The following is a 23921-nucleotide window of genomic DNA, read 5'->3' on the forward strand; positions in this document are numbered from 1 at the left end:
ATCGTTGATGATATTGGGTGGAACTGTATACTATAATTCGTGTAAAAGGGAGGATTTGGCCCCATTGTTGGTGTCAGTGGCAGGAATGATGTCCCAATGTTGGAGTCAGTGGGAGCCCCAAGGGCCAGATAAAACCAAGCAAAGGGCCACATCTGGCCCCCCCAGCCACAGTTTGGAGACCACGCCTTTAGAGGAAAGGGGGAGGAGATTGCTGTAGTCCTAACACACTTCCTGTATTAGGGGTTAAAATGCTTCTCCTTCTCATGAGTGAGCGTTGTCACCCTTGGCCAGGAAGTGTGTTACTGGCAGGATCACCAGGTGAAAAAAAAAAGAAAAGAAAAAGAAAACAAACGCAGCCATCACATCAAAGACTGCTAAGCTACAACATGGAATATATTTATAAACAATTTACAGACACATTTGTCCAGCAAATCCGCAAGTACATTTGTTCCGTGTGACTGGGGCGAAAACGGGTTTATTTTCTCTTTTATTATGGGCAGTAGAAAAATTCCACATAACGGCCCCTAGATGGGGCTGAGGAGCGGAGGAAACACATACATGTAACCGCATTCTTTTGCTGATTCCCTCTAGCATTGTTACATTGTATCTCTTGTTACAGATGTATGTATTTCCTATACTCCTCAGCAGTTAGTAAGATTCCACATTATGGTCCCCAGATGGAGCTGAGGAGTATAGGAAAGACATACATCTGTAACAAGAGATACAATGTAACAATGCTAGAGGGAATCAGCAAAAGAATGCGGTTACATGTATGTGTTTCCTCCGCTCCTCAGCTCCATCTAGGGACCAAACAAGAAATACAATGTAACAATGCTAGAGAACGCTAGAGGGAATCAGCAAAAGAATGCGGTTACATGTATGTTTGTTAATCCCCTCTAGCGTTCTCTAGCATTGTTACATTGTATTTCTTGTTTGGTCCCCAGATGGAGCTGAGGAGTATAGGAAAGACATACATCTGTAACAAGAGATACAATGTAACAACGCTAGAGGGAATCAGCAAAAGAATGCGGTTACATGTATGTGTTTCCACCGCTCCTCAGCTCCATCTAGGGACCAAACAAGAAATACAATGTAACAATGCTAGAGAACGCTAGAGGGAATCAGCAAAAGAATGCGGTTACATGTATGTTTGTTAATCCCCTCTAGCGTTCTCTAGCATTGTTACATTGTATTTCTTGTTTGGTCCCCAGATGGAGCTGAGGAGTATAGGAAAGACATACATCTGTAACAAGAGATACAATGTAACAACGCTAGAGGGAATCAGCAAAAGAATGCGGTTACATGTATGTGTTTCCACCGCTCCTCAGCTCCATCTAGGGACCAAACAAGAAATACAATGTAACAATGCTAGAGAACGCTAGAGGGAATCAGCAAAAGAATGCGGTTACATGTATGTTTGTTAATCCCCTCTAGCGTTCTCTAGCATTGTTACATTGTATTTCTTGTTTGGTCCCCAGATGGAGCTGAGGAGTATAGGAAAGACATACATCTGTAACAAGAGATACAATGTAACAACGCTAGAGGGAATCAGCAAAAGAATGCGGTTACATGTATGTGTTTCCTCCGCTCCTCAGCTCCATCTAGGGACCAAACAAGAAATACAATGTAACAATGCTAGAGAACGCTAGAGGGAATCAGCAAAAGAATGCGGTTACATGTATGTTTGTTAATCCCTCTAGCGTTCTCTAGCATTGTTACATTGTATTTCTTGTTTGGTCCCTAGATGGAGCTGAGGAGCGGAGGAAACACATACATGTAATCGCATTCTTTTGCTGATTCCCTCTAGCATTGTTACATTGTATCTCTTGTTACAGATGTATGTATTTCCTATACTCCTCAGCTCCATCTGGGGACCAAACAAGAAATACAATGTAACAATGCTAGAGAACGCTAGAGGGGATTAACAAACATACATGTAACCGCATTCTTTTGCTGATTCCCTCTAGCATTGTTACATTGTATCTCTTGTTACAGATGTATGTATTTCCTCCGCTCCCTCAGCAGTTAGTAAAATTTCACATTATTTCAGGTACTTATATATCGCCATTAATGTACGCAGCGCTTCACATATATATTGTACATTCACATCAGGCTCCGCCCCCGAGGAGCGTACAATCTAAGGTCTCGAACTCACATTCATCCATACACATACTAGAGCCAATTTAGACAGGAGCCAATTCACCTCCCAGCATGTCTTTGGAGTGTGGAAGGAAACCGGAGTACCTGGAGGAAACCCACAGAGAAAACATGCAAACTCCAGGCAGGTGGTGCCGTGGTTGGGATTTGAACCAATGACCCGAGTACTGCCAGGTGGAAGTGCTAACCATTTAGCCACTGTGGTCCCTAGATGGAGCTGAGGAGCACAGGAAATACATACATGTGACCGACCGCATTCTTTTGCTGATTCCCTCTAGCATTGTTACATTGTATCTCTTGTTACAGATGTCTGTATTTCCTCCGCTCCTCAGCTCCATCTAGGGACCATAATGTGGAATTTTACTAACTGCCCATAATACAAAAAAAAAACAAATTCATCCAGAAGGGAAAATATAACAAAGGATTATGCAAACATTTTATAAATAGGATTTTGTTACATTGTTATTCTTGGATTCTGTACTAAGGAAAGGATAAGGACGGCCCCCGCGGCTCCTCCAGTCTTCAGTGGCAGCCTCCATGTTGTCTTCCGTCTCTCTGGTATCTTTTCTGTACAGCCGGTAATGTTTTCTTTCTTTCTTTCAGTGGATTATGACGCCTTCCGTGAGTATTGTGTTCTCTTCTGTCCTCCTATAGATGACGCTGAACTGATGAGATGGGAGATTTGTGCTCCTCCCCTTCCCCTCCCCCGATGATCAGTAAATCAATGGTGGATGGGATATTTGGCAGCAGATCTTCAGCAGAGCGCTCAGCCAGTATGCTCAGTGTGGATCTGTGTGCGCCCCTCCCCCCCCCAACCATGTGAGCATCATGTCTCAGCACAAAAACAAAGGAACACTTATCAGCACGCCCCCCCCTCAGCAAAAATCTTTGCCCCCCCCCAACCCACCTCTTTGCTCAAATCCCCCCAATTTCCCCCCCAGCACTAATCTACCCCACCCAAAAAAAAATCACCCCCCCAACACACACATCCTCTTTCTCCTCAAATTTCTTATCCTAGCACAAATCTCTCCTCTTAGCACAAATCCCGCCTCCTAGCACAAATCCCGCCTCCTAGCACAAATCCCGCCAATCCCTGCTTTTAGCACAAATTCCCCCTCCAAGTCCAAATACCCCCCTTAACCAACAAATCCCCCCCCAATCCCTCTGTTAGCCCAAATCCCCCCAATCTACCCTTCTAGCATAAATCGCTCCAATCCCTGCTCTTAGCACAAATCCCGCCTCCTAGCACAAATCCCACCTCCTAGCATAAATCCCTCCAATCCCTGCTCTTAGCACAAATCCCGCCTCCTAGCACAAATCCCGCCTCCTAGCACAAATCCCACCTCCTAGCATAAATCCCTCCAATCCCTGCTCTTAGCACAAATCCCGCCTCCTAGCACAAATCCCGCCTCCTAGCATAAATCCCTCCAATCCCTGCTCTTACCACAAATCCCGCCTCCTAGCATAAATCCCTCCAATCCCTGCTCTTAGCACAAATCCCGCCTCCTAGCATAAATCCCTCCAATCCCGCCTCCTAGTACAAATCCCGCCTCCTAGCACAAATCCCCCCTCCTAGCACAAATCCCGCCTCCTAGCATAAATCCCTCCAATCCCTGCTCTTAGCATAAATCCCGCCTCCTAGCATAAATCCCTCCAATCCCTGCCCTTAGCACAAATCCCCCCTCCTAGCACAAATCCCACCTCCTAGCATAAATCCCTCCAATCCCTGCTCTTAGCACAAATCCCGCCTCCTAACACAAATCCCTCCAATCCCTGCTTTTAGCACAAATTCCCCCTCCAAGTCCAAATACCCCCCTTAACCAACAAATCCCCCCCCCAATCCCTCTGTTAGCCCAAATCCCCCCAATCTACCCTTCTAGCATAAATCGCTCCAATCCCTGCTCTTAGCACAAATCCCGCCTCCTAGCACAAATCCCGCCTCCTAGCACAAATCCCACCTCCTAGCATAAATCCCTCCAATCCCTGCTCTTAGCACAAATCCCGCCTCCTAGCACAAATCCCGCCTCCTAGCATAAATCCCTCCAATCCCTGCTCTTACCACAAATCCCGCCTCCTAGCATAAATCCCTCCAATCCCTGCTCTTACCACAAATCCCGCCTCCTAGCATAAATCCCTCCAATCCCTGCTCTTAGCACAAATCCCGCCTCCTAGCATAAATCCCTCCAATCCCGCCTCCTAGTACAAATCCCGCCTCCTAGCACAAATCCCCCCTCCTAGCACAAATCCCGCCTCCTAGCATAAATCCCTCCAATCCCTGCTCTTAGCATAAATCCCGCCTCCTAGCATAAATCCCTCCAATCCCTGCTCTAAGCACAAATCCCGCCTCCTAGCATAAATCCCTCCAATCCCTGCTCTTAGCACAAATTCCCCCTCCAAGCTCAAATACCCCTCTTAGCCCCCAAAATCCCCCCCAATCCCTCTGTTAGCCCAATTCCCCCAATCTCCTCTTCTAGCATAAATCCCCCCCCATTGAATACAATTCCCCCACCATGAGGTCCACTCCCCAACCCCCCAGGAGCTGTGAGGAGGTGCGGGCCGCGCTGTGCTCTCCCCATCCTATCATTAGAGCGCTCCTCTGTACAGCAGATGGGAAGGGATCGCTCTGACATCGGATCGTTCACACACTCTATCCTTACCTGCAAACTATCTCCCGGCAGCAGTACACGGTGGGGGGGGGGGGGTACAGTCAGTGTTCGGCCCGATATCAGAGCTCTTCTCATCCTCTGTCTTCGGACAGGAAGGGAGAGCACAGCACAGCCCGCACCTCCTCCCTACTCTCTGCTGCTGCCATTTGTCCTGTAACCTTCACTACATTGCACTGCCCTCCGCTTCTCCCGGCCCTGAGTGTGGGGGATGGGGAGAGGGGCTCATCAGCCGGGCACAACGTCTGTGAGAAGGCCAACCTGGGGGGGCACAACTGAATTCTGGGGGGTGGCGCATCCCACTCCAGCACCCCCCTAGATCCGGCCAGGGTTAAACTGGCTGTAAACCGTTTTCATATACCCAGTGAAGTGACTAGGCTCAGAGAGGAAAAAATCCTCCCACATAAGTTGTTCCAGTTTATCTGCAGCCTTCTTTCCTCTCTATCAGTCCAGAATTTACACAGCGTTTCTCAGCTCCAGGAGGCAGGGGGTGGGGATCTGATGTCACACACTGCACAGCACAGAGCAAGGAGCTGAGTGTAAGCTGAGACCTGAGAGGAGGGAATGGACACGCCCACCTCTATACAATCTCATAGGGAAACATGCACAGCTGAGGCTGTTAATCACAGTCTGTGTGCTGGAGCCCCGCTCCTCCATCGCCTGGGATTCAGTGTTGTTGGCATAAACTCTCAGAAGGGACTCATGCCGAGAGCAAAGGACTGAGAGAGGAGACAGAAATCACACTCAGTGCTTTGTATTGAGGCAAGCGCACACCATAGAAGGATATGCCGTGTTTGTTTTTCATTTCAGAGGTTTGCAACCAATTTAAAGGCCAGTGACTGATTGGCCTCCAGTGAATGTTTGGTGAAAGTCACATCCCCCGCTTTGTACATGGCTCACTCCACCTTGTTTCTGCAAACAGAATAATTGTTTCTTTGTTGCGTTTTTTTCATTTATGGAACAGAAGAAGAAGAAGACTATGTACACCACAGCGTGCAAATTCCAGGTAAGAGCGCCATATAGAGTGCGCCATATAGAGTGCGCCATATAGAGCGCGACATATAGAGCGCGTCATATAGAGCGCGTCATATAGAGCGCGCCATATAGAGTGCGCCATATAGAGTGCGCCATATAGAGTGCACCATATAGAGTGCATCATATACAGTGCGTCATATAGAGTGCGCCATACAGAGCGTGTCATATAGAGTGCGCCATATAAAGTGCGTCATATAGAGTGCGCCATATAAAGTTCATCATATAGAGCGTGTCATATAGAGTGCGTCATATAGAGTGCGTCATATAGAGCGCGCCATATAGAGCGCGTTATATAGAGTGCGCCATATAACGTGCGTCATATAGAGTGCGTCATATAGAGTGCGTCATATAGAGTGCGTCATATAGAGCGCGCCATATAGAGCGCGTTATATAGAGTGCGCCATATAACGTGCGTCATATAGAGTGCGTCATATAGAGTGCGTCATATAGAGTGCGTCATATAGAGTGCGCCATATAGAGTGCGCCATACAGAGCGTGTCAGAGTGTGTCATATAGAGTGCGCCATATAAAGCGCGTCATATAGAGTGCGTCATATAAAGTGCGTCATATAAAGTGCGTCATATACAGTGCGCCATATAGAGCACCAGCCCTTTGTTCCACCCTCTACCTACCTCTGAGCACCGTCCCTTGGTTCCACCCTCTACCTACCTCTGAGCACCGTCCCTTGGTTCCACCCTCTACCTACCTCTGAGCACTGTTCCTTGGTTATGCCCTCTACCCACCTCCCGGTCCCGCCCCTTTTAGAGAATACAGAACCAAGTATCATTTTGTGGTGCTAAATAAACTCTATGGAATGATAACAAGAAAATCATTAAAATAGATCCCCTGCAGCCAGCAACAATAGATCCCTCCCATCAACAATAGATCCCCACACAACAATAATCTCCCCCAGCAACAATGGACCCCTCCCCAGCAACAATAGATCCCCAGCAACAATAGATCCCCCCAGCAACAACAGATCCCCCACAGAACAATAATCTCCTCCAGGAACATAAGACCCCCCAGCAGCAATAGAAGTTCCCATACAAGCTGTCAGTTTTTGAATAGAGTGCAGCCGTGCAGGGCTCCGCCCACACAGCCGTGTCATTCATTTATAGAGTACTGTGAACGAATGAACTACAAGTCCTGACTGTCGGCTCGTAGTTCTCAATGAATGATGTGATGTGGTAGTTCACTGATTCTCCCTGTCAGTTCCTATCTGCTTGCTCATACATCCCGTACACCCTGTACATCCCCGTACATCCCGTACACCCTGTACATCCCGTACATCCCGTACATCCCATACATCCTGTACATCCCCGTACATCCCGTACACCCTGTACATCCCGTACATCCCATACATCCCGTAGGTCCCATACGTCCCCATACACCAGGTACATCCCGTGCATCCCATACACCCCGTGCATCCGGTACATCCTGTACACCCCATACATCCTGTGCACCCCATACATCCCATACACCTCGTATATCCTATACATCCTGTACATCCCATACATCCCATACACCCCGTACATCCCATACATCTTGTACATCCCCTACACCCCGTACATCCCATATGTTCCATACATCCCATACACCCCGTACATCCTGTACATCCCATACATCCCGTACATCCCGTACATCCCATACATCCTGTACATCCCATACGTTCCATACATCCCGTACATCCCATACATCCCGTACATCTCATACACCTCATACATTCCCCTACGTCCCATACATCCTGTACATCCCATACATCCCGTACATCCCGTATGTCCCATACATCCCATACATCCCGTACACCCTGTACATCCCATACACCCCATACGTCCCATACATCCCATACATCCTGTACATCCCACACATCCAGTACATCCCATACGTCCCATAAGTCCCGTACGTCCCATACATCCCGTACATTCCATACGTCCCGTACATCCCATACATCCTGTACGTCCCCATACACCAGGTACATCCCATACACCCCGTGCATCCCATACGTCCCATACATCCCCGTACACCCCGTACATCCCATACGTCCTGTACATCCCATACGTCCCCATACACCAGGTGCATCCCGTACACCCCGTGCATCCCGTACACCCCGTGCATCAGGTACATCCTGTACACCCCATACATCCCATACACCCCATATATCCTGTACACCCCATACATCCCATACACTCCATACACACCATACATCCCGTACACACCATACATCCCGTACACCCTGTACATCCCATATATCCCATACACCCCGTGCATCCCATACACCCCGTGCATCCCATACACCCCGTGCATCCCATACACCCCGTACATCCTGTACACCCCGTTCATCCCATAAATGCCGTACATCCCGTACATCCCATACACCCCGTACATCCTGTACATGCCGTACACCCCGTACATCCCTTACGTTCCATACATCACGTACACCCCGTGCATCCAGTACATCCCGTACACCCCGTACACCCCGTACATCCCTTACACCCAGATACTGTATATATATAATGCTTTTGAGTACATCAGTTGATCTTAAAAACTGTTTTCCAGATATGCTGGCTCTTGTCCCACCGATGCTGCTCCCTGCTCCCACGAAAGGTACGCTCACATGTTCCATACAGTCCTGGCATGGACAGTTGTATACACGCAATGCTTTTTGTTTGCTTGGTCTGCCTCACACTTTTCATGCCATTAGACTTGTTAATGCAAACAGACTACAGTAATGTTAGGTGACCTTTCACCGATTTACAGCGAAGGACATTGGAAGGTATGAAGCCGAATCCAATTCCTTGAAAATGAAGGCAGAAGTCTGGTTTACAAACAAAAAAAAGTTGTGGGGATGAATGTTGAAGCCATTGTACAATCCTCATTGCCTGGCCTCATGCCATAAATGCATGTGCATTGCTTTAGCAGGAGGAAGGAGGTCCTGATTCCTCTATATAGATCTTTATATTACTAGAGGGGTCACCGGCAGGAGGAAGGAGGTCCCGATTCCTCTATATAGATCCTATCACTAGAGGGGTCACCGGCAGGAGGAAGGAGGTCCTGATTCCTCTATATAGATCCTATCACCAGAGGGGTCACCGGCAGGAGGAAGGAGGTCCTGATTCCTCTATATAGATCCTATCACTAGAGGGGTCACCGGCAGGAGGAAGGAGGTCCCGATTCCTCTATATAGATCTTTATATCACTAGAGGGGTCACCGGCAGGAGGAAGGAGGTCCTGATTCCTCTATATAGATCCTATCACTAGAGGGGTCACCGGCAGGAGGAAGGAGGTCCTGATTCCTCTATATATAGATCTTTATATCACTAGAGGGGTCACCGGCAGGAGGAAGGAGGTCCCGATTCCTCTATATAGATCTTTATATCACTAGAGGGGTCACCGGCAGGAGGAAGGAGGTCCCGATTCCTCTATATAGATCTTTATATTACTAGAGGGGTCACCGGCAGGAGGAAGGAGGTCCTGATTCCTCTATATAGATCCTATCACCAGAGGGGTCACCGGCAGGAGGAAGGAGGTCCCGATTCCTCTATATAGATCTTTATATCACTAGAGGGGTCACCGGCAGGAGGAAGGAGGTCCTGATTCCTCTATATAGATCTATCACTAGAGGGGTCACCAGCAGGAGGAGGGAGGTTCCCCCCAATCCCTCTGTTAGCCCAAATCCCCCCCCATCTCCCCTCCTAGCATAAATCCCTCCAATCCCTGCTCTTAGCACAAATCCCGCCTCCTAGCACAAATCCCACCTCCTAGCATAAATCCCTCCAATCCCTGCTCTTAGCACAAATCCCGCCTCCTAGCACAAATCGCGCCTCCTAGCATAAATCCCTCCAATCCCTGCTCTTAGCACAAATCCCACCTCCTAGCACAAATCCCGCCTCCTAGCATAAATCCCCTTAATCCCCCCTCCTAGCACAAATCCCGCCTCATAGCATAAATCCCTCCAATCCCTGCTCTTAGCATAAATCCCGCCTCCTAGCATAAATCCCTCCAATCCCTGCTCTTAGTACAAATCCCGCCTCCTAGCCCAAATCCCCTCTCCTAGCACAAATCCCGCCTCCTAGCATAAATCCCTCCAATCCCTGCTCTTAGCACAAATCCCGCCTCCTAGCACAAATCGCGCCTCCTAGCATAAATCCCTCCAATCCCTGCTCTTAGCACAAATCCCGCCTCCTAGCACAAATCCCGCCTCCTAGCATAAATCCCCTTAATCCCCCCTCCTAGCACAAATCCCGCCTCATAGCATAAATCCCTCCAATCCCTGCTCTTAGCATAAATCCCGCCTCCTAGCATAAATCCCTCCAATCCCTGCTCTTAGTACAAATTCCCCCTCCAAGTCCAAATACCCCTCTTAGCCCCCAAATTCCCCCCCAATCCCTCTGTTAGCCCAAATCCCCCCAATCTACCCTTCTAGCATAAATCCCCCCTCCTAGCACACATCCCGCCTCCTAGCATAAATCCCTCCAATCCCTGCTCTAAACACAAATCCCGCCTCCTAGCATAAATCCCTCCAATCCCACCTCCTAGCACAAATTCTACCTCCTAGCACAAATCCCGCCTCCTAGCACAAATCCCCCCTTCTAGCACAAATCCCTCCTCCTAGCATAAATCCCGCCTCCTAGCATAAATCCCTCCAATCCCTCTTCTAAGCACAAATCCTGCCTCCTAGTACAAATCCCGCCTCCTAGCATAAATCCCTCCAATCCCTGCTCTTAGCACATATTCCCCCTCCAAGCTCAAATACCCCTCTTAGCCCCCAAAATCCCCCCCAATCCCTCAGTCAGTGTTCGGCCCGATGTCAGAGCTCTTCTCATCCTCTGTCTTCGGACAGGAAGGGAGAGCACAGCACAGCCCGCACCTCCTCCCTGCTCTCTGCTGCTGCCATTTGTCCTCTAACCTTCACTACATTGTACTGCCCTCCGCTTCTCCCGGCCCTGAGTGTGGGGGATGGGGAGAGGGGCTCATCAGCCGGGCACAACGTCTGTGAGAAGGCCAACCTGGGGGGGGAACAACTGAATTCTGGGGGGTGGTGCATCCCACCCCAGCACCCCCCTAGATCCGGCCAGGGTTAAACTGGCTGTAAACCGTTTCCATATACCCAGTGAAGTGACTAGGCTCAGAGAGGAAGCAAATCCTCCCACATAAGTTGTTCCAGTTTATCTGCAGCCTTCTTTCCTCTCTATCAGTCCAGAATTTACACAGCATTTCTCAGCTCCAGGAGGCAGGGGGTGGGGATCTGATGTCACACACTGCACAGCACAGAGCAAGCAGCTGAGTGTAAGCTGAGACCTGAGTGGAGGGAATGGACACACCCACCTCTATACAATCTCATAGGGAAACATGCACAGCTGAGGCTGTTAATCACAGTCTGTGTGCTGGAGCCCCGCTCCTCCATCGCCTGGGATTCAGTGTTGTTGGCATAAACTCTCAGAAGGGACTCATGCCGAGAGCAAAGGACTGAGAGAGGAGACAGAAATCACACTCAGTGCTTTGTATTGAGGCAAGCGCACACCATAGAAGGATATGCCGTGTTTGTTTTTCATTTCAGAGGTTTGCAACCAATTTAAAGGCCAGTGACTGATTGGCCTCCAGTGAATGTTTGGTGAAAGTCACATCCCCCGCTTTGTACATGGCTCACTCCACCTTGTTTCTGCAAACAGAATAATTGTTTCTTTGTTGCGTTCTTTTCATTTTTGGAACAGAAAAAAAAAACTATGTACACCACAGCGTGCAAATTCCAGGTAAGTGCGCCATATAGAGTGCGTCATATAGAGCGTGTCATATAAAGTGCGCCATATAAAGTGCGCCATATAGAGTGCGTCATATAGAGTGCGTCATATAAAGTGCGCCAAATAAAGTGCGCCATATAAAGTGCGTCATATAGAGTGCGCCATATAGAGCGTGTCATATAAAGTGCGCCATATAGAGCACCGTCCCTTGGTTCCACCCTCTACCTACCTCTGAGCACCGTCCCTTGGTTATGCCCTCTACCCACCTCCCGGTCCCGCCCCTTTTAGAGAATACAGAACCAAGTATCATTTTGTGGTGCTAAATAAACTCTATGGAATGATAACAAGAAAATCAGTAAAATAGATCCCCTGCAGCCAGCAACAATAGATCGCTCACATCAATAATAGATCCCTCCCATCAATAACAGATCCCTCCCATCAACAATAGATCCCTCCCATCAATAACAGATCCCTCCCATCAACAATAGATCCCTCCGATCAATAATAGATCTTTCCCATCAACAATAGATCCCTCCTATCAATAATAGATCCCTGCCATCAACAATAGATCCCTGCCATCAACAATAGATCCCTCCCATCAACAATAGATCCCTCCCATCAATAATAGATCCCTCCCATCAACAATAGATCCCCACACAACAATACCCTCCCCAGTAACAATAGATCTCTCCCAGCAACAATAGATCCCTCCCAGCAACAACAGATCCCCCACAGAACAATATTCTCCCCCAGCAACAATGGACCCCTCCCCAGCAACAATAGATCCCCTCACACAGCAACCATGAACCATCCCCAACAAAATACCACCTCCAGGAACAAAAGATCCACCACAGAAACTCTCCAGCAACAACAACAGATCTCCCGGAAGCCAGCAGTCAGCACCCTCCCCCTCAATAGTAGATCGTAAAAGCAACATAAGACCCCCCAGCAGCAATAGAAGTTCCCATACAAGCTGTCAGTTTTTGAATAGAGTGCAGCCGTGCAGGGCTCCGCCCACACAGCCGTGTCATTCATTTATAGAGTACTGTGAACGAATGAACTACAAGTCCTGACTGTCGGCTCGTAGTTCTCAATGAATGATGTGATGTGGTAGTTCACTGATTCTCCCTGTCAGTTCCTATCTGCTTGCTCATACATTCCGTACACCCCGTACATCCCGTACATCCCGGACATCCCGTACATCCCATACATCCCGTACATCCCCATACACCCCGTACATCCCGTACACCCCGTACATCCCGTACACCCCGTACATCCCATACGTTCCATACATCCCGTACATCCCGTACACCCCCTACATCCCGTACATCCCGTACACCCCGTACATCCCGTACACCCCGTACATCCCATACGTTCCATACATCCCGTACACCCCGTACATCCCATACGTTCCATACATCCCGTACACCCTGTACACCCCGTACACCCCGTACATCCCATACGTTCCATACATCCCGTACACCCCGTACATCCCATACACCCTGCACATCCCATACGTTCCATACATCCCGAACATCCCATACATCCTGTACATCCCGTACACCCTGAACATCTCATACATCCCGTACATCCCATACACCCCGTACATCCCATACGTTCCATACATCCTGTACATCCCGTACATCCCATACAACCCGTACATCCCATACGTTCCTGTCAGGAATGGACTGGCCAGCAATAGTGGGACTCACCTGCCTTATGAGCTGCAGTACCAGGGCTGGCCAGCGGGTGCTCCCAGCAATCAGACTCAACCTTGCAGCCAGTCAAACACCTGGAACTAATTATTCTGGTGTATTTAAGGGACATTCAGACTTGCAGACTCTGCCTTGGTGTTGTGTTTTTCCTGGGCCCTGTATCTTGTAAACCTGCGTTCCTGTTCCTGTCTTGTTGCTGACCCTGCTTGATTCTGACCTCTGCTGACTTCTCCTGTTCTGATCCCTGGCTTGTGACCCTGACCACCCCTCTGCCTGACCCTCTGTACCACGCTGCCCGCTACCTGCTGAACCTGGCCTGTGACCCCGACCATTCTCCGCTTGCTCCCCCTGTACCTACCTGCCCGATTGATATTGACCCGGCCTGCCTGATGACGCTTGCATTGTATGTACTGTTATCTGTGGGTGGTTGGTTGGTTCGTTTGCACTGTGTTATGTTTTAGTATTGCACTGCGTTTATGTTTGTATTGTTAGTGTTAATAAATTATATTGTTTATAACATATCTGAAGTCTGCGTTTCCCTGCGTCAGTCACACACCTCTGGTCACACCCGGGAGCCCTGACATTACACCAAGGCCATACCTGACCAGAAGTGGCTGCACGGGGAAGCCATCTTGGCTTGTTGCTGGGAAAGATGGATCTTGATGAGGTTGTGTATTTGTCGCTGCTGGTTTTTGATGACAGAGAATATGCTTCTCAGGCTCTGAAGGAGTATCCCCGGGATGAACTGCTAGAATGTATACGGCTCGCTCATGTCCTAGTAGATCAGGGCACAGAGTTCTCTGAGGTGCAACCTTTGATCCAGGTTTGTGCTGAGTTGGTTTCATCTGGTGCCCCTGAAAGCAGGAATGAATTTTTGCCGCCATTTAGTGCAGACCAGGTAGAGTCCCTGGTGTGGTTATTAGAGGATGATGTGGGTTACTTTCTGGAGCGTTATTCCACATGTTCACCACAGACACTAAGAGATTGTATAAACGCAGTGCAGTCTTTGGTCAGACAGGCTTTGTGTAAGCTGAGCTTTGTTCAACCCGTACTGCAGACATGGACAGACTTGTTGCACCCAGCCTCAGTCAGCTTACAAAGACCCAGTCCTGCTTCTAATCTATTTCCTCAAAGCTCTATTCCTGCATTCCCAACAACTCCCCCAGTTACAGCCCAGTATACCCTGCTATCTACCGCATGTCATTCCCCTGTTCCCACTGGCTGCACCTATCCTGCCTTTAACCCTGTAAAAAAGCCCTCTGTAGCAACTGCTCCCTCTCCTGTTCCATCCTCCAGCTCTTCTCTGTCTCCAGCTGCTCCATTCGTTTACAGACCTGCGTTTACTTGCAGTGCTCCAGTAGTGAAAACCAGAAAAAAGCGAAAATTCTTTCCAACCAATACCATCCTGCCAGTATCCAAACCGGTCAGCCTGCCGTCTGAGAACCTGCCTTCCGTGGTTCAGCCTGATGCCTCTCTTAAGCCTGATGCCTCTACTCAGCATAATGAACTGATCCAGCCTGATGATCCTATTAGGCCAGTTGACTCGATGCCCGCTGTTGATCCAGATGATCCGGTACCTGATCTGGTGCCCGCTGTCGTGCCAATTGACTCAGAGCCCGCTGTCGTACCTGGTGACTCGGTGCCCGCAGTCTTGCCAGACAACTCGAAGCCCGCTGTTCCGCCAGTTGACTCGGTGCCCGCAGTCTTGCCAGGCGACTCGGTGCCCGCAGTCTTGCCAGACGACTCGGTGCCCGCAGTCTTGCCAGACGACTCGGTGCCCGCTGTTCCGCCAGTTGACTCGATGCCCGCAGTCTTGCCAGACGACTCGGTGCCCGCAGTCTTGCCAGACGACTCGAAGCCCGCTGTTCTGCCAGACGACTCGAAGCCCGCTGTTCCTCCAGTTGGCTCGGTGCCCGCAGTCTTGCCAGTTGACTCGGTGCCCGCAGTCTTGCCAGTTGACTCGGTGCCCGCAGTCTTGCCAGTTGACTCGGAGCCCACTGTCGTGCCTGGTGACTCGGTGCCCGCCGCTCCGCCTGGGGGCCCGAGACCTGTCGCTCCGCCTGGGGGCCCGAGACCTGTCGCTCCGCCTGGGGGCCCGGCGCCCGCCGCTCCGCCTGGGGGCCCGAGACCTGTCGCTCCGCCTGGGGGTCCGGCGCCCGCCGCTCCGCCTGGGGGCCCGAGACCTGTCGCTCCCAGCAACAATAGATCCCTCCCAGCAACAACAGATCCCCCACAGAACAATATTCTCCCCCAGCAACAATGGACCCCTCCCCAGCAACAATAGATCCCCTCACACAGCAACCATGAACCATCCCCAACAAAATACCACCTCCAGGAACAAAAGATCCACCACAGAAACTCTCCAGCAACAACAACAGATCTCCCGGAAGCCAGCAGTCAGCACCCTCCCCCTCAATAGTAGATCGTAAAAGCAACATAAGACCCCCCAGCAGCAATAGAAGTTCCCATACAAGCTGTCAGTTTTTGAATAGAATGCAGCCATGCAGGGCTCCGCCCACACAGCCGTGTCATTCATTTATAGAGTACTGTGAACGAATGAACTACAAGTCCTGACTGTCGGCTTGTAGTTCTCAATGAATGATGTGATGTGGTAGTTCACTGATTCTCCCTGTCAGTTCCTATCTGCTTGCTCATACATTCCGTACACCCCGTACACCCCGTACACCCCGTACACCCCGGACATCCCGTACATCCCATACACCCCGTACATCCCCATACACCCCGTACATCCTGTACACCCCGTACATCCCGTACACCCCGTACATCCCATACGTTCCATACATCCCGTACATCCCGTACACCCCCTACATCCCGTACATCCCGTACACCCCGTACATCCCATACGTTCCATACATCCCGTACACCCTGTACACCCCGTACATCCCATACGTTCCATACATCCCGTACACCCCGTACATCCCATACACCCTGCACATCCCATACGTTCCATACATCCCGAACATCCCATACATCCTGTACATCCCGTACACCCTGAACATCTCATACATCCCGTACATCCCATACACCCCGTACATCCCATACGTTCCATACATCCTGTACATCCCGTACATCCCATACAACCCGTACATCCCATACGTTCCTGTCAGGAATGGACTGGCCAGCAATAGTGGGACTCACCTGCCTTATGAGCTGCAGTACCAGGGCTGGCCAGCGGGTGCTCCCAGCAATCAGACTCAACCTTGCAGCCAGTCAAACACCTGGAACTAATTATTCTGGTGTATTTAAGGGACATTCAGACTTGCAGACTCTGCCTTGGTGTTGTGTTTTTCCTGGGCCCTGTATCTTGTAAACCTGCGTTCCTGTTCCTGTTCCTGTTCCTGTCTTGTTGCTGACCCTGCTTGATTCTGACCTCTGCTGACTTCTCCTGTTCTGATCCCTGGCTTGTGACCCTGACCACCCCTCTGCCTGACCCTCTGTACCACGCTGCCCGCTACCTGCTGAACCTGGCCTGTGACCCCGACCATTCTCCGCTTGCTCCCCCTGTACCTACCTGCCCGATTGATATTGACCCGGCCTGCCTGATGACGCTTGCATTGTATGTACTGTCATCTGTGGGTGGTTGGTTGGTTTGTTTGCACTGTGTTATGTTTTAGTATTGCACTGCGTTTATGTTTGTATTGTTAGTGTTAATAAATTATATTGTTTATAACATATCTGAAGTCTGCGTTTCCCTGCGTCAGTCACACACCTCTGGTCACACCCGGGAGCCCTGACATTACACCAAGGCCATACCTGACCAGAAGTGGCTGCACGGGGAAGCCATCTTGGCTTGTTGCTGGGAAAGATGGATCTTGATGAGGTTGTGTATTTGTCGCTGCTGGTTTTTGATGACAGAGAATATGCTTCTCAGGCTCTGAAGGAGTATCCCCGGGATGAACTGCTAGAATGTATACGGCTCGCTCATGTCCTAGTAGATCAGGGCACAGAGTTCTCTGAGGTGCAACCTTTGATCCAGGTTTGTGCTGAGTTGGTTTCATCTGGTGCCCCTGAAAGCAGGAATGAATTTTTGCCGCCATTTAGTGCAGACCAGGTAGAGTCCCTGGTGTGGTTATTAGAGGATGATGTGGGTTACTTTCTGGAGCGTTATGCTGCATGTCCACCACAGACACTAAGAGATTGTATAAACGCAGTGCAGTCTTTGGTCAGACAGGCTTTGTGTAAGCTGAGCTTTGTTCAACCCCTACTGCAGACATGGACAGACTTGTCCACCCTGTACACCCCCCATACATCCCTGAACATCCCGTACACCACGTACACCCCGCACATCCTGTACACCTCCTACATGCCGTACATCCCATACACCCCGTACATCCCGTACATCCCATACACCCCATGCATCCCGTACACCCTGTACACCCCGTACATTCCATATACCCCGTGCATCCAGTACATCCCATACATCCCATAAACCCCGTACACCCCATACACCCCGTACATCCCTTACACCCAGATACTGTATATATATAATGCTTTTGAGTACATCAGTTGATCTTAAAAACTGTTTTCCAGTTATGCTGGTTCTTGTCCCACCGATGCTACTCCCTGCGCCCACGAAAGGTACGCTCACATGTTCCATACAGTCCTGGCATGGACAGTTGTATACACGCAATGCTTTTTGTTTGCTTGGTCTGCCTCACACTTTTCATGCCATTAGACTTGTTAATGCAAACAGCAAAGACGACGTGCAGACTACAATAATGTTAGGCGACCTTTCACCGATTTACAGCGAAGGACATTGGAAGGTATGAAGCCGAATCCAATTCCTTGAAAATGAAGGCAGAAGTCTGGTTTACAAACAAAAAAAAGTTGTGGGGATGAATGTTGAAGCCATTGTACAATCCTCATTGCCTGGCCTCATGCCATAAATGCATGTGCATTGCTTTACGCACCTCTGTCACTAGACGGTGAAATAAAAACACTTTATATCGCTGGAGGGACCACCAGCAGGAGGAAGGAGGGGTCACTAGAGGGGGTCACTAGAGGGGTCACCGGCAGGAGGAAGGAGATCCCGATTCCTCTATATAGATCTTGATATCACTAGAGGGGTCACCGGCAGGAGGAAGGAGGTCCCAATTCCTCTATATAGATCTTGATATCACTAGAGGGGTCACCGGCAGGAGGAAGGAGGTCCTGATTCCTCTATATAGATCTTTATATCACTAGAGGGGTCACCGGCAGGAGGAAGGAGGTCCTGATTCCTCTATATAGATCTATCACTAGAGGGGTCACCGGCAGGAGGAAGGAGGTCCTGATTCCTCTATATAGATCCTATCACTAGAGGGGTCACCGGCAGGAGGAAGGAGGTCCCGATTCCTCTATATAGATCTTTATATCACTAGAGGGGTCACCGGCAGGAGGAAGGAGGTCCCGATTCCTCTATATAGATCTTGATAATACTAGAGGGATCACCGGCAGGAGGAAGGAGGTCCTGATTCCTCTATATAGATCTTTATATCACTAGAGGGGTCCTCGGGGGGGGGGGGGGAAGGAGGTCCTGATTCCTCTGTATAGATCTTTATATCACTAGAGGGGTCACCGGCAGGAGGAAGGAGGTCCTGATTCTTCTATATAGATCTTTATATCACTAGAGGGGTCACCGGCAGGAGGAAGGAGGTCCTGATTCTTCTATATAGATCTTTATATCACTAGAGGGGTCACCGGCAGGAGGAAGGAGGTCCTGATTCCTCTATATAGATCTTTATATCACTAGAGGGGTCACCGGACGGAGGAAGGAGGTCCTGATTCCTCTATATAGATCTTTATATCACTAGAGGGGTCACCGGCAGGAGGAAGGAGGTCCTGATCCCTATACAGATCTATAAATCACTAGAGAGGTCACCGGCAGGAGAAAGGAGGTCCTGATTCTTCTACATGCCATAAATTCTGAAGAGCAAATGATAATCATTATAAAATTAAAAATTAAAAAAAAAAGGTTATTTTAATTGTCTAACACAGATTTCCTTATCGCTAGGAGATTGTGAAGTGTTCCAAGTTCTTCTGAAACATCCCAAAGCCTCTGAGAAGATTTGCCTTCAAATTTCTCAGGCTGATGGCACTTATGTCACCCTGTTACGTGACGCCAGCACAGGTAAGTTGTTTCCCTTCCCCCCGTAGTTAGAGGCTGGTGCGGTACACACTGGAGGACATGTATCATGGTAGGAGATCTGTTGGGCTCTTCTGGAGAGAAGAAAAGACCATCAGGGATGAACGACACTGGGAGTTTTGGTTTTACCAAACTTTTTTTCACCTTTGCCAAATAACACTGACACAGTGATCACAAGGCTTTGTTAATAAACAGAGCCACACCAGTAACATGTAGAAGTGGGATTAGGACACCCCGGGTTCCCTTGTGTGCTTGGCCACCCCAGCTGGATGTTTCTTCTTTCTTTAGAGGTCCATCATACAGCTCTGTATCAAATACATGGTGAGAAGGGATGGTGAGGGTCACAATCATTTATTAGCATCATCTGTAAAATCTCAACACGTTTCTAGGGTACTAGAAGTTTCCCATTCATCAGGGCTAAGACATGGCATGCATAGTAGCAAAGTATTGACAAATAGATATTTACAGTACTCAATACAATTGATCTCCTGGGATTTTCCCACACAAACATCGCCAGGGTATACAGAGAATGGTCCGAAAAAGAGAAAATATCCAGTGAGTGGCAGTTGTGTGGAGGAAAATACCTTGTTGACGTCAGAGGAGAATGGGCAGACTGGTTGGAGATGATAGAAAGGCAACAGTAACTCAAACAACCACTCGTTACAACCAAGGTATGCAGAATACCATCTCTGAATACATAACACGTCCAACCTTGAAGCAGATGGGCTACAGCAGAAGAAGACCACACAGGGTGCCACTCCTGTCAGCAGAAGACCACACAGGGTGCCACTCCTGTCAGCAGAAGACCACACAGGGTGCCACTCCTGTCAGCAGAAGACCACACAGGGTGCCACTCCTGTCAGCAGAAGACCACACAGGGTGCCACTCCTGTCAGCAGAAGACCACACAGGGTGCCACTCCTGTCAGCAGAAGACCACACAGGGTGCCACTCCTGTCAGCAGAAGACCACACCGGGTGCCATTCTTGTCAGCTAAGAACTGGAAAGGGAGGCTACAATTCGCACAGGCTCACCAAAATTAGACAAAAGAAGATTGGAAGAACGTTGCCTGGTCTGATGAGTCTCGATTTCCCTAGAAATGGTTGTGCGTGAAAATCCCAGTAGATCAGCAGTTTTTGAAGCACTCAGACCAGCCCGTCTGGCACCAACAATCATGCCACATTCAAAATCCCCTTTCTTCCCCATTCTGATGCTCGGTTTGAACTTCAGCAAGTCATCTTCACCGTGTCTAGATGCCTAAATGCCATGTGATTGGTTATTCAGCAATTGTTGTTACCGAGCCATTGAACAGGTGGACCTCATAAAGTGGCCGGTGAGTGTATGTCGTGTCATCAGTTTATACAGTGCTGTACTTCCGCCCCCTGCAGGTGTCACGCTGAATGGCAGACTGGCAGATGACAGGAGTTTCGGGAGGTTTGCTTTACTGAACAGTAAACTGGGACTGAGGGTGGAAGTCGGGGAAGACAATGTGGCCGTCACACAAGGCTCAGATCTGAAGGCCTATAACTGGAATTCGACTTTTGAACTAGACAGGTAAGGGAATGAGAAGAGGTTCTCCACCCAGCAAATGGGGCCAGTTAAAGGATCCCCGTACTGGCAGTTAACTAGGGCTGCAATGGCCAACTCCCTTCTGAAAATGCCAGTTGCCTGGTCGTCTCTGGGCTAAATTGCTGAAACACCGAGAGGGAATAAAATCAGCTTTGACTTCTCATCGGCATATATAAAGTTTGTTTTTTTATTAAATGTAAAATAAATAAATAAATGCAAACATTCAATAAACACCGGGCGCTCCTCTTTTCTGAAGTATCCCCTCTATTGAAGCGACATCAGAGTCAGACCAGTTCTGGCAGCAGCCCAGACTTCCAAAGGGAGCCATAGACCTCCATTTATATATGGAACCTCGGTCCTTCAATCTAACCCGTCAGGGCAGGTAGAGGGGCAGGGGAACTCAAATTGTTAATTTTATACAGAAGAAATCATTTTCCCCGATGGTGTCATGTCTGGAGGCCATCATGGCGGGCATCCAAAGAACCTCTACAGATCTTCAGTTTATCTTTATGTCTTTCCAGGTTTCTCAAGAAAGACGGTGAAAAAATAACAGTGATGATAAAAGATGGAATCAGAATCACCATTTTCAGGGTGGATCGATCATTCCGCTTGTCTTTATTGGTGGAAGACCAACATTCACCGACAAACCAAACCATTGGGGTCATTGGTAGGCTACACAGCTTCGGTTTTTATTAAGATTTATGAGAAAGGGTTAAAGCTGAGCTCCAGGTACTTTAAATATATCCTCATAGATACAAAGATATACATCCTCTTTGTGTGCATCAAATGTCTTTGTAAACCCAGATATTACCTTGTAACAGTGACATCATCACTGTGCTGTACATAGCCTCTGCAGAGAACATAGCTGTGGGAGGGGCCTAGGAAACTCCACCCACTACAGACTGCTTGAAGGAAATTAAGGGGGGGGGGGTGGAATCAAGACCATCAGCAAAGTTGTGGGAGGGACCCAGCAGGCTCCACCCACTACTGCAGGCTGTTTACAGAAAATTACAGGGGGGGGGGGGGGAGGAGACAAAACCAGTCATCCTGCACAAGGAGAGAGAAAGCAGAACTGTGGGAGGGGGCTAGGAGGCTCCACCCACTACAGGCAGAAACAGGACCAGTCATCCTGCACAAGGAGAGAGAAAAGAGCTATGGGAGGGGCCTAGGAGGCTCCACCCACTACAGACGGAGACAGGGCCAGTCACCCTGTGCAAGGAGAGAGAGCAGAGCTGTTGGAAGGACCTAGGAGGCTCCACCCACTACAGGAGGAGACAGAACTAGTCACTCTGCACAAGGGGAAAGGGCAGAGCTGTGAGAGGGGACCTGATTGTCCCACCCACTACAGGCTGCCTGTACAAGGAGAGAGCTTTGGGAGTGGCCCCGCTGGTCACACCCACTACAGGCTGCTTGCAGGAAACTACAGGAGGGGGCGGAGACAGGATCAGTCCCTCTGCACAAGGAGAGAGAGCAGAGCTGTGGGAGTGGCCCCGCTGGTCCCACCCACTACAGGCTGCCTGCAGGAAACTACAGAAGGGGGTGGAGACAGGACCAGTCATCCTGCACAAGTTGAGAGAGCAGCAGTGAGCGGTCTTTATTCCAGGAAGTCTCACACTAGATTCCTGCACAGATCTGGTTGAACGGAATGGATTTAGATGATATTTACTAATCCCGGAGTTCAGCATTGAGGTATATTGACGACTTTTTTTTTGCTTTGATGGGGTAGGGAAAGGTTGGTCAGGTTTTTATTGCTGCCTGTGTCCTCAATGGGAGGATTCTCCCTCTAGTGAATGAATGTTCACCGATCTCCATTCCTGACACCCACCATGATGCTCCTGAGCACCCAATAGGGGCAGGTAAGCCCGGAAAGCATGGCAGGGTGAGGTGTCAAGGAGTGGGGTCGGGGGGGGTCACATTTTCAGTCATATTGATACTTCCTGTCTGGTGAAGCCGTTGTCACTGCCACAGTAAAGGTAAATCCTTCAAACGGAGCCGCGGGAAAGCAGTAAACCTGAGAGGGGTCTATCTCCTCCCCCACTCTATCCATAGACATTCCCTTTAATTCCCGCATTGTCTTTGCATTCACACATAAATCCTTTATGTAAATCAGTGCAGGATCAATCCACAAAGCTATAAAACACGACTTGCCATTATTGGTCACGGTGATTGTTTGGTACCGTTCTCAGTAACGATTGCTCTTATAATTGGAATGTAGGAAAACGCCGATAAATAATTCTGAGTGAAAAAACATTTGCCCACTAGCTTAGCTCGTATCTGTAGTAGTAAATGGTTTCAGCCCGGCTCTATCCAGGCTACGATCCCAACGTGTTTTGCCCCGGCGATATGGCTTAGTCATGAAGGCGAGGATCCCAATTTCCTTGAGAAAGCACTATGGGTGAGACGAAACATGTTGAGGGCATGAGCTGGTGTGTGGCAGGTGAGTGTTTTTTAACTCGGAGTTGCATAGAGCTAGGACGGACTCTCTCTTCCGCCGGCACCTGCACAGGAGGAGTCACTGGCCCATCCCAATTCCATGGATCCCAATTTCCATGACTCAGCAGTATGGGTGAGACGAAACGCGTCAAGGCATGACTGGGCGGAGGCCATTTATTCATAGAGATACGGGCTGAGATGATTTGCAGCAGGTGAGCATATTTTTCACTCACAGTTGCATATTGCTAGGACGAGCTCTCTCTTCTGCTGCTACCCACACAGGATTCACCGGTCCATCCCAAATCCATGGATCCCAATTTCTATGACTCAGCAATATGGTTTAGATGAAACGTGTCGGGGCATGGCCGGGCGGAAGCCATTTATTTGTACAGCTGTAAGTCACATGGCTGAAATGAAGGTCCTTATCTATGAGCTTTGTAAGCTGATAGGCATGCAGCTGACCGCACG

General features: G+C 49.3%; 1 protein-coding gene across 9 annotated transcripts in view; it reads left to right on the forward strand.

Moving 5' to 3' along the window:
• The window catches only part of LOC149443599 (inter-alpha-trypsin inhibitor heavy chain H3-like), a 72773-nt gene that overhangs the window by 42131 nt on the left and 6721 nt on the right, over positions 1–23921 (forward strand). For 2 of the 9 annotated variants that reach the window (XM_089655509.1, XM_089655511.1), the window contains 8 exons: positions 2761–2778; positions 5785–5826; positions 8412–8459; positions 11567–11605; positions 17860–17907; positions 19322–19438; positions 20840–21005; positions 21542–21687. In XM_089655509.1, coding sequence (XP_089511635.1) covers positions 2761–2778; positions 5785–5826; positions 8412–8459; positions 11567–11605; positions 17860–17907; positions 19322–19438; positions 20840–21005; positions 21542–21687 — 624 coding nt within the window. The remainder of the gene's footprint in view (positions 1–2760; positions 2779–5784; positions 5827–8411; positions 8460–11566; positions 11606–17859; positions 17908–19321; positions 19439–20839; positions 21006–21541; positions 21688–23921) is intronic. The other 7 variants (XM_089655510.1, XM_089655512.1, XM_089655515.1 and 4 more) reach the window with 6 other exon arrangements.

The sequence above is a fragment of the Staurois parvus genome, unplaced genomic scaffold (genome assembly GCF_062004578.1).
Source record: "Staurois parvus isolate SC_StPar_1 unplaced genomic scaffold, SC_StPar_1.0 ptg000843l, whole genome shotgun sequence".
Taxonomy (NCBI): domain Eukaryota; kingdom Metazoa; phylum Chordata; class Amphibia; order Anura; family Ranidae; genus Staurois; species Staurois parvus.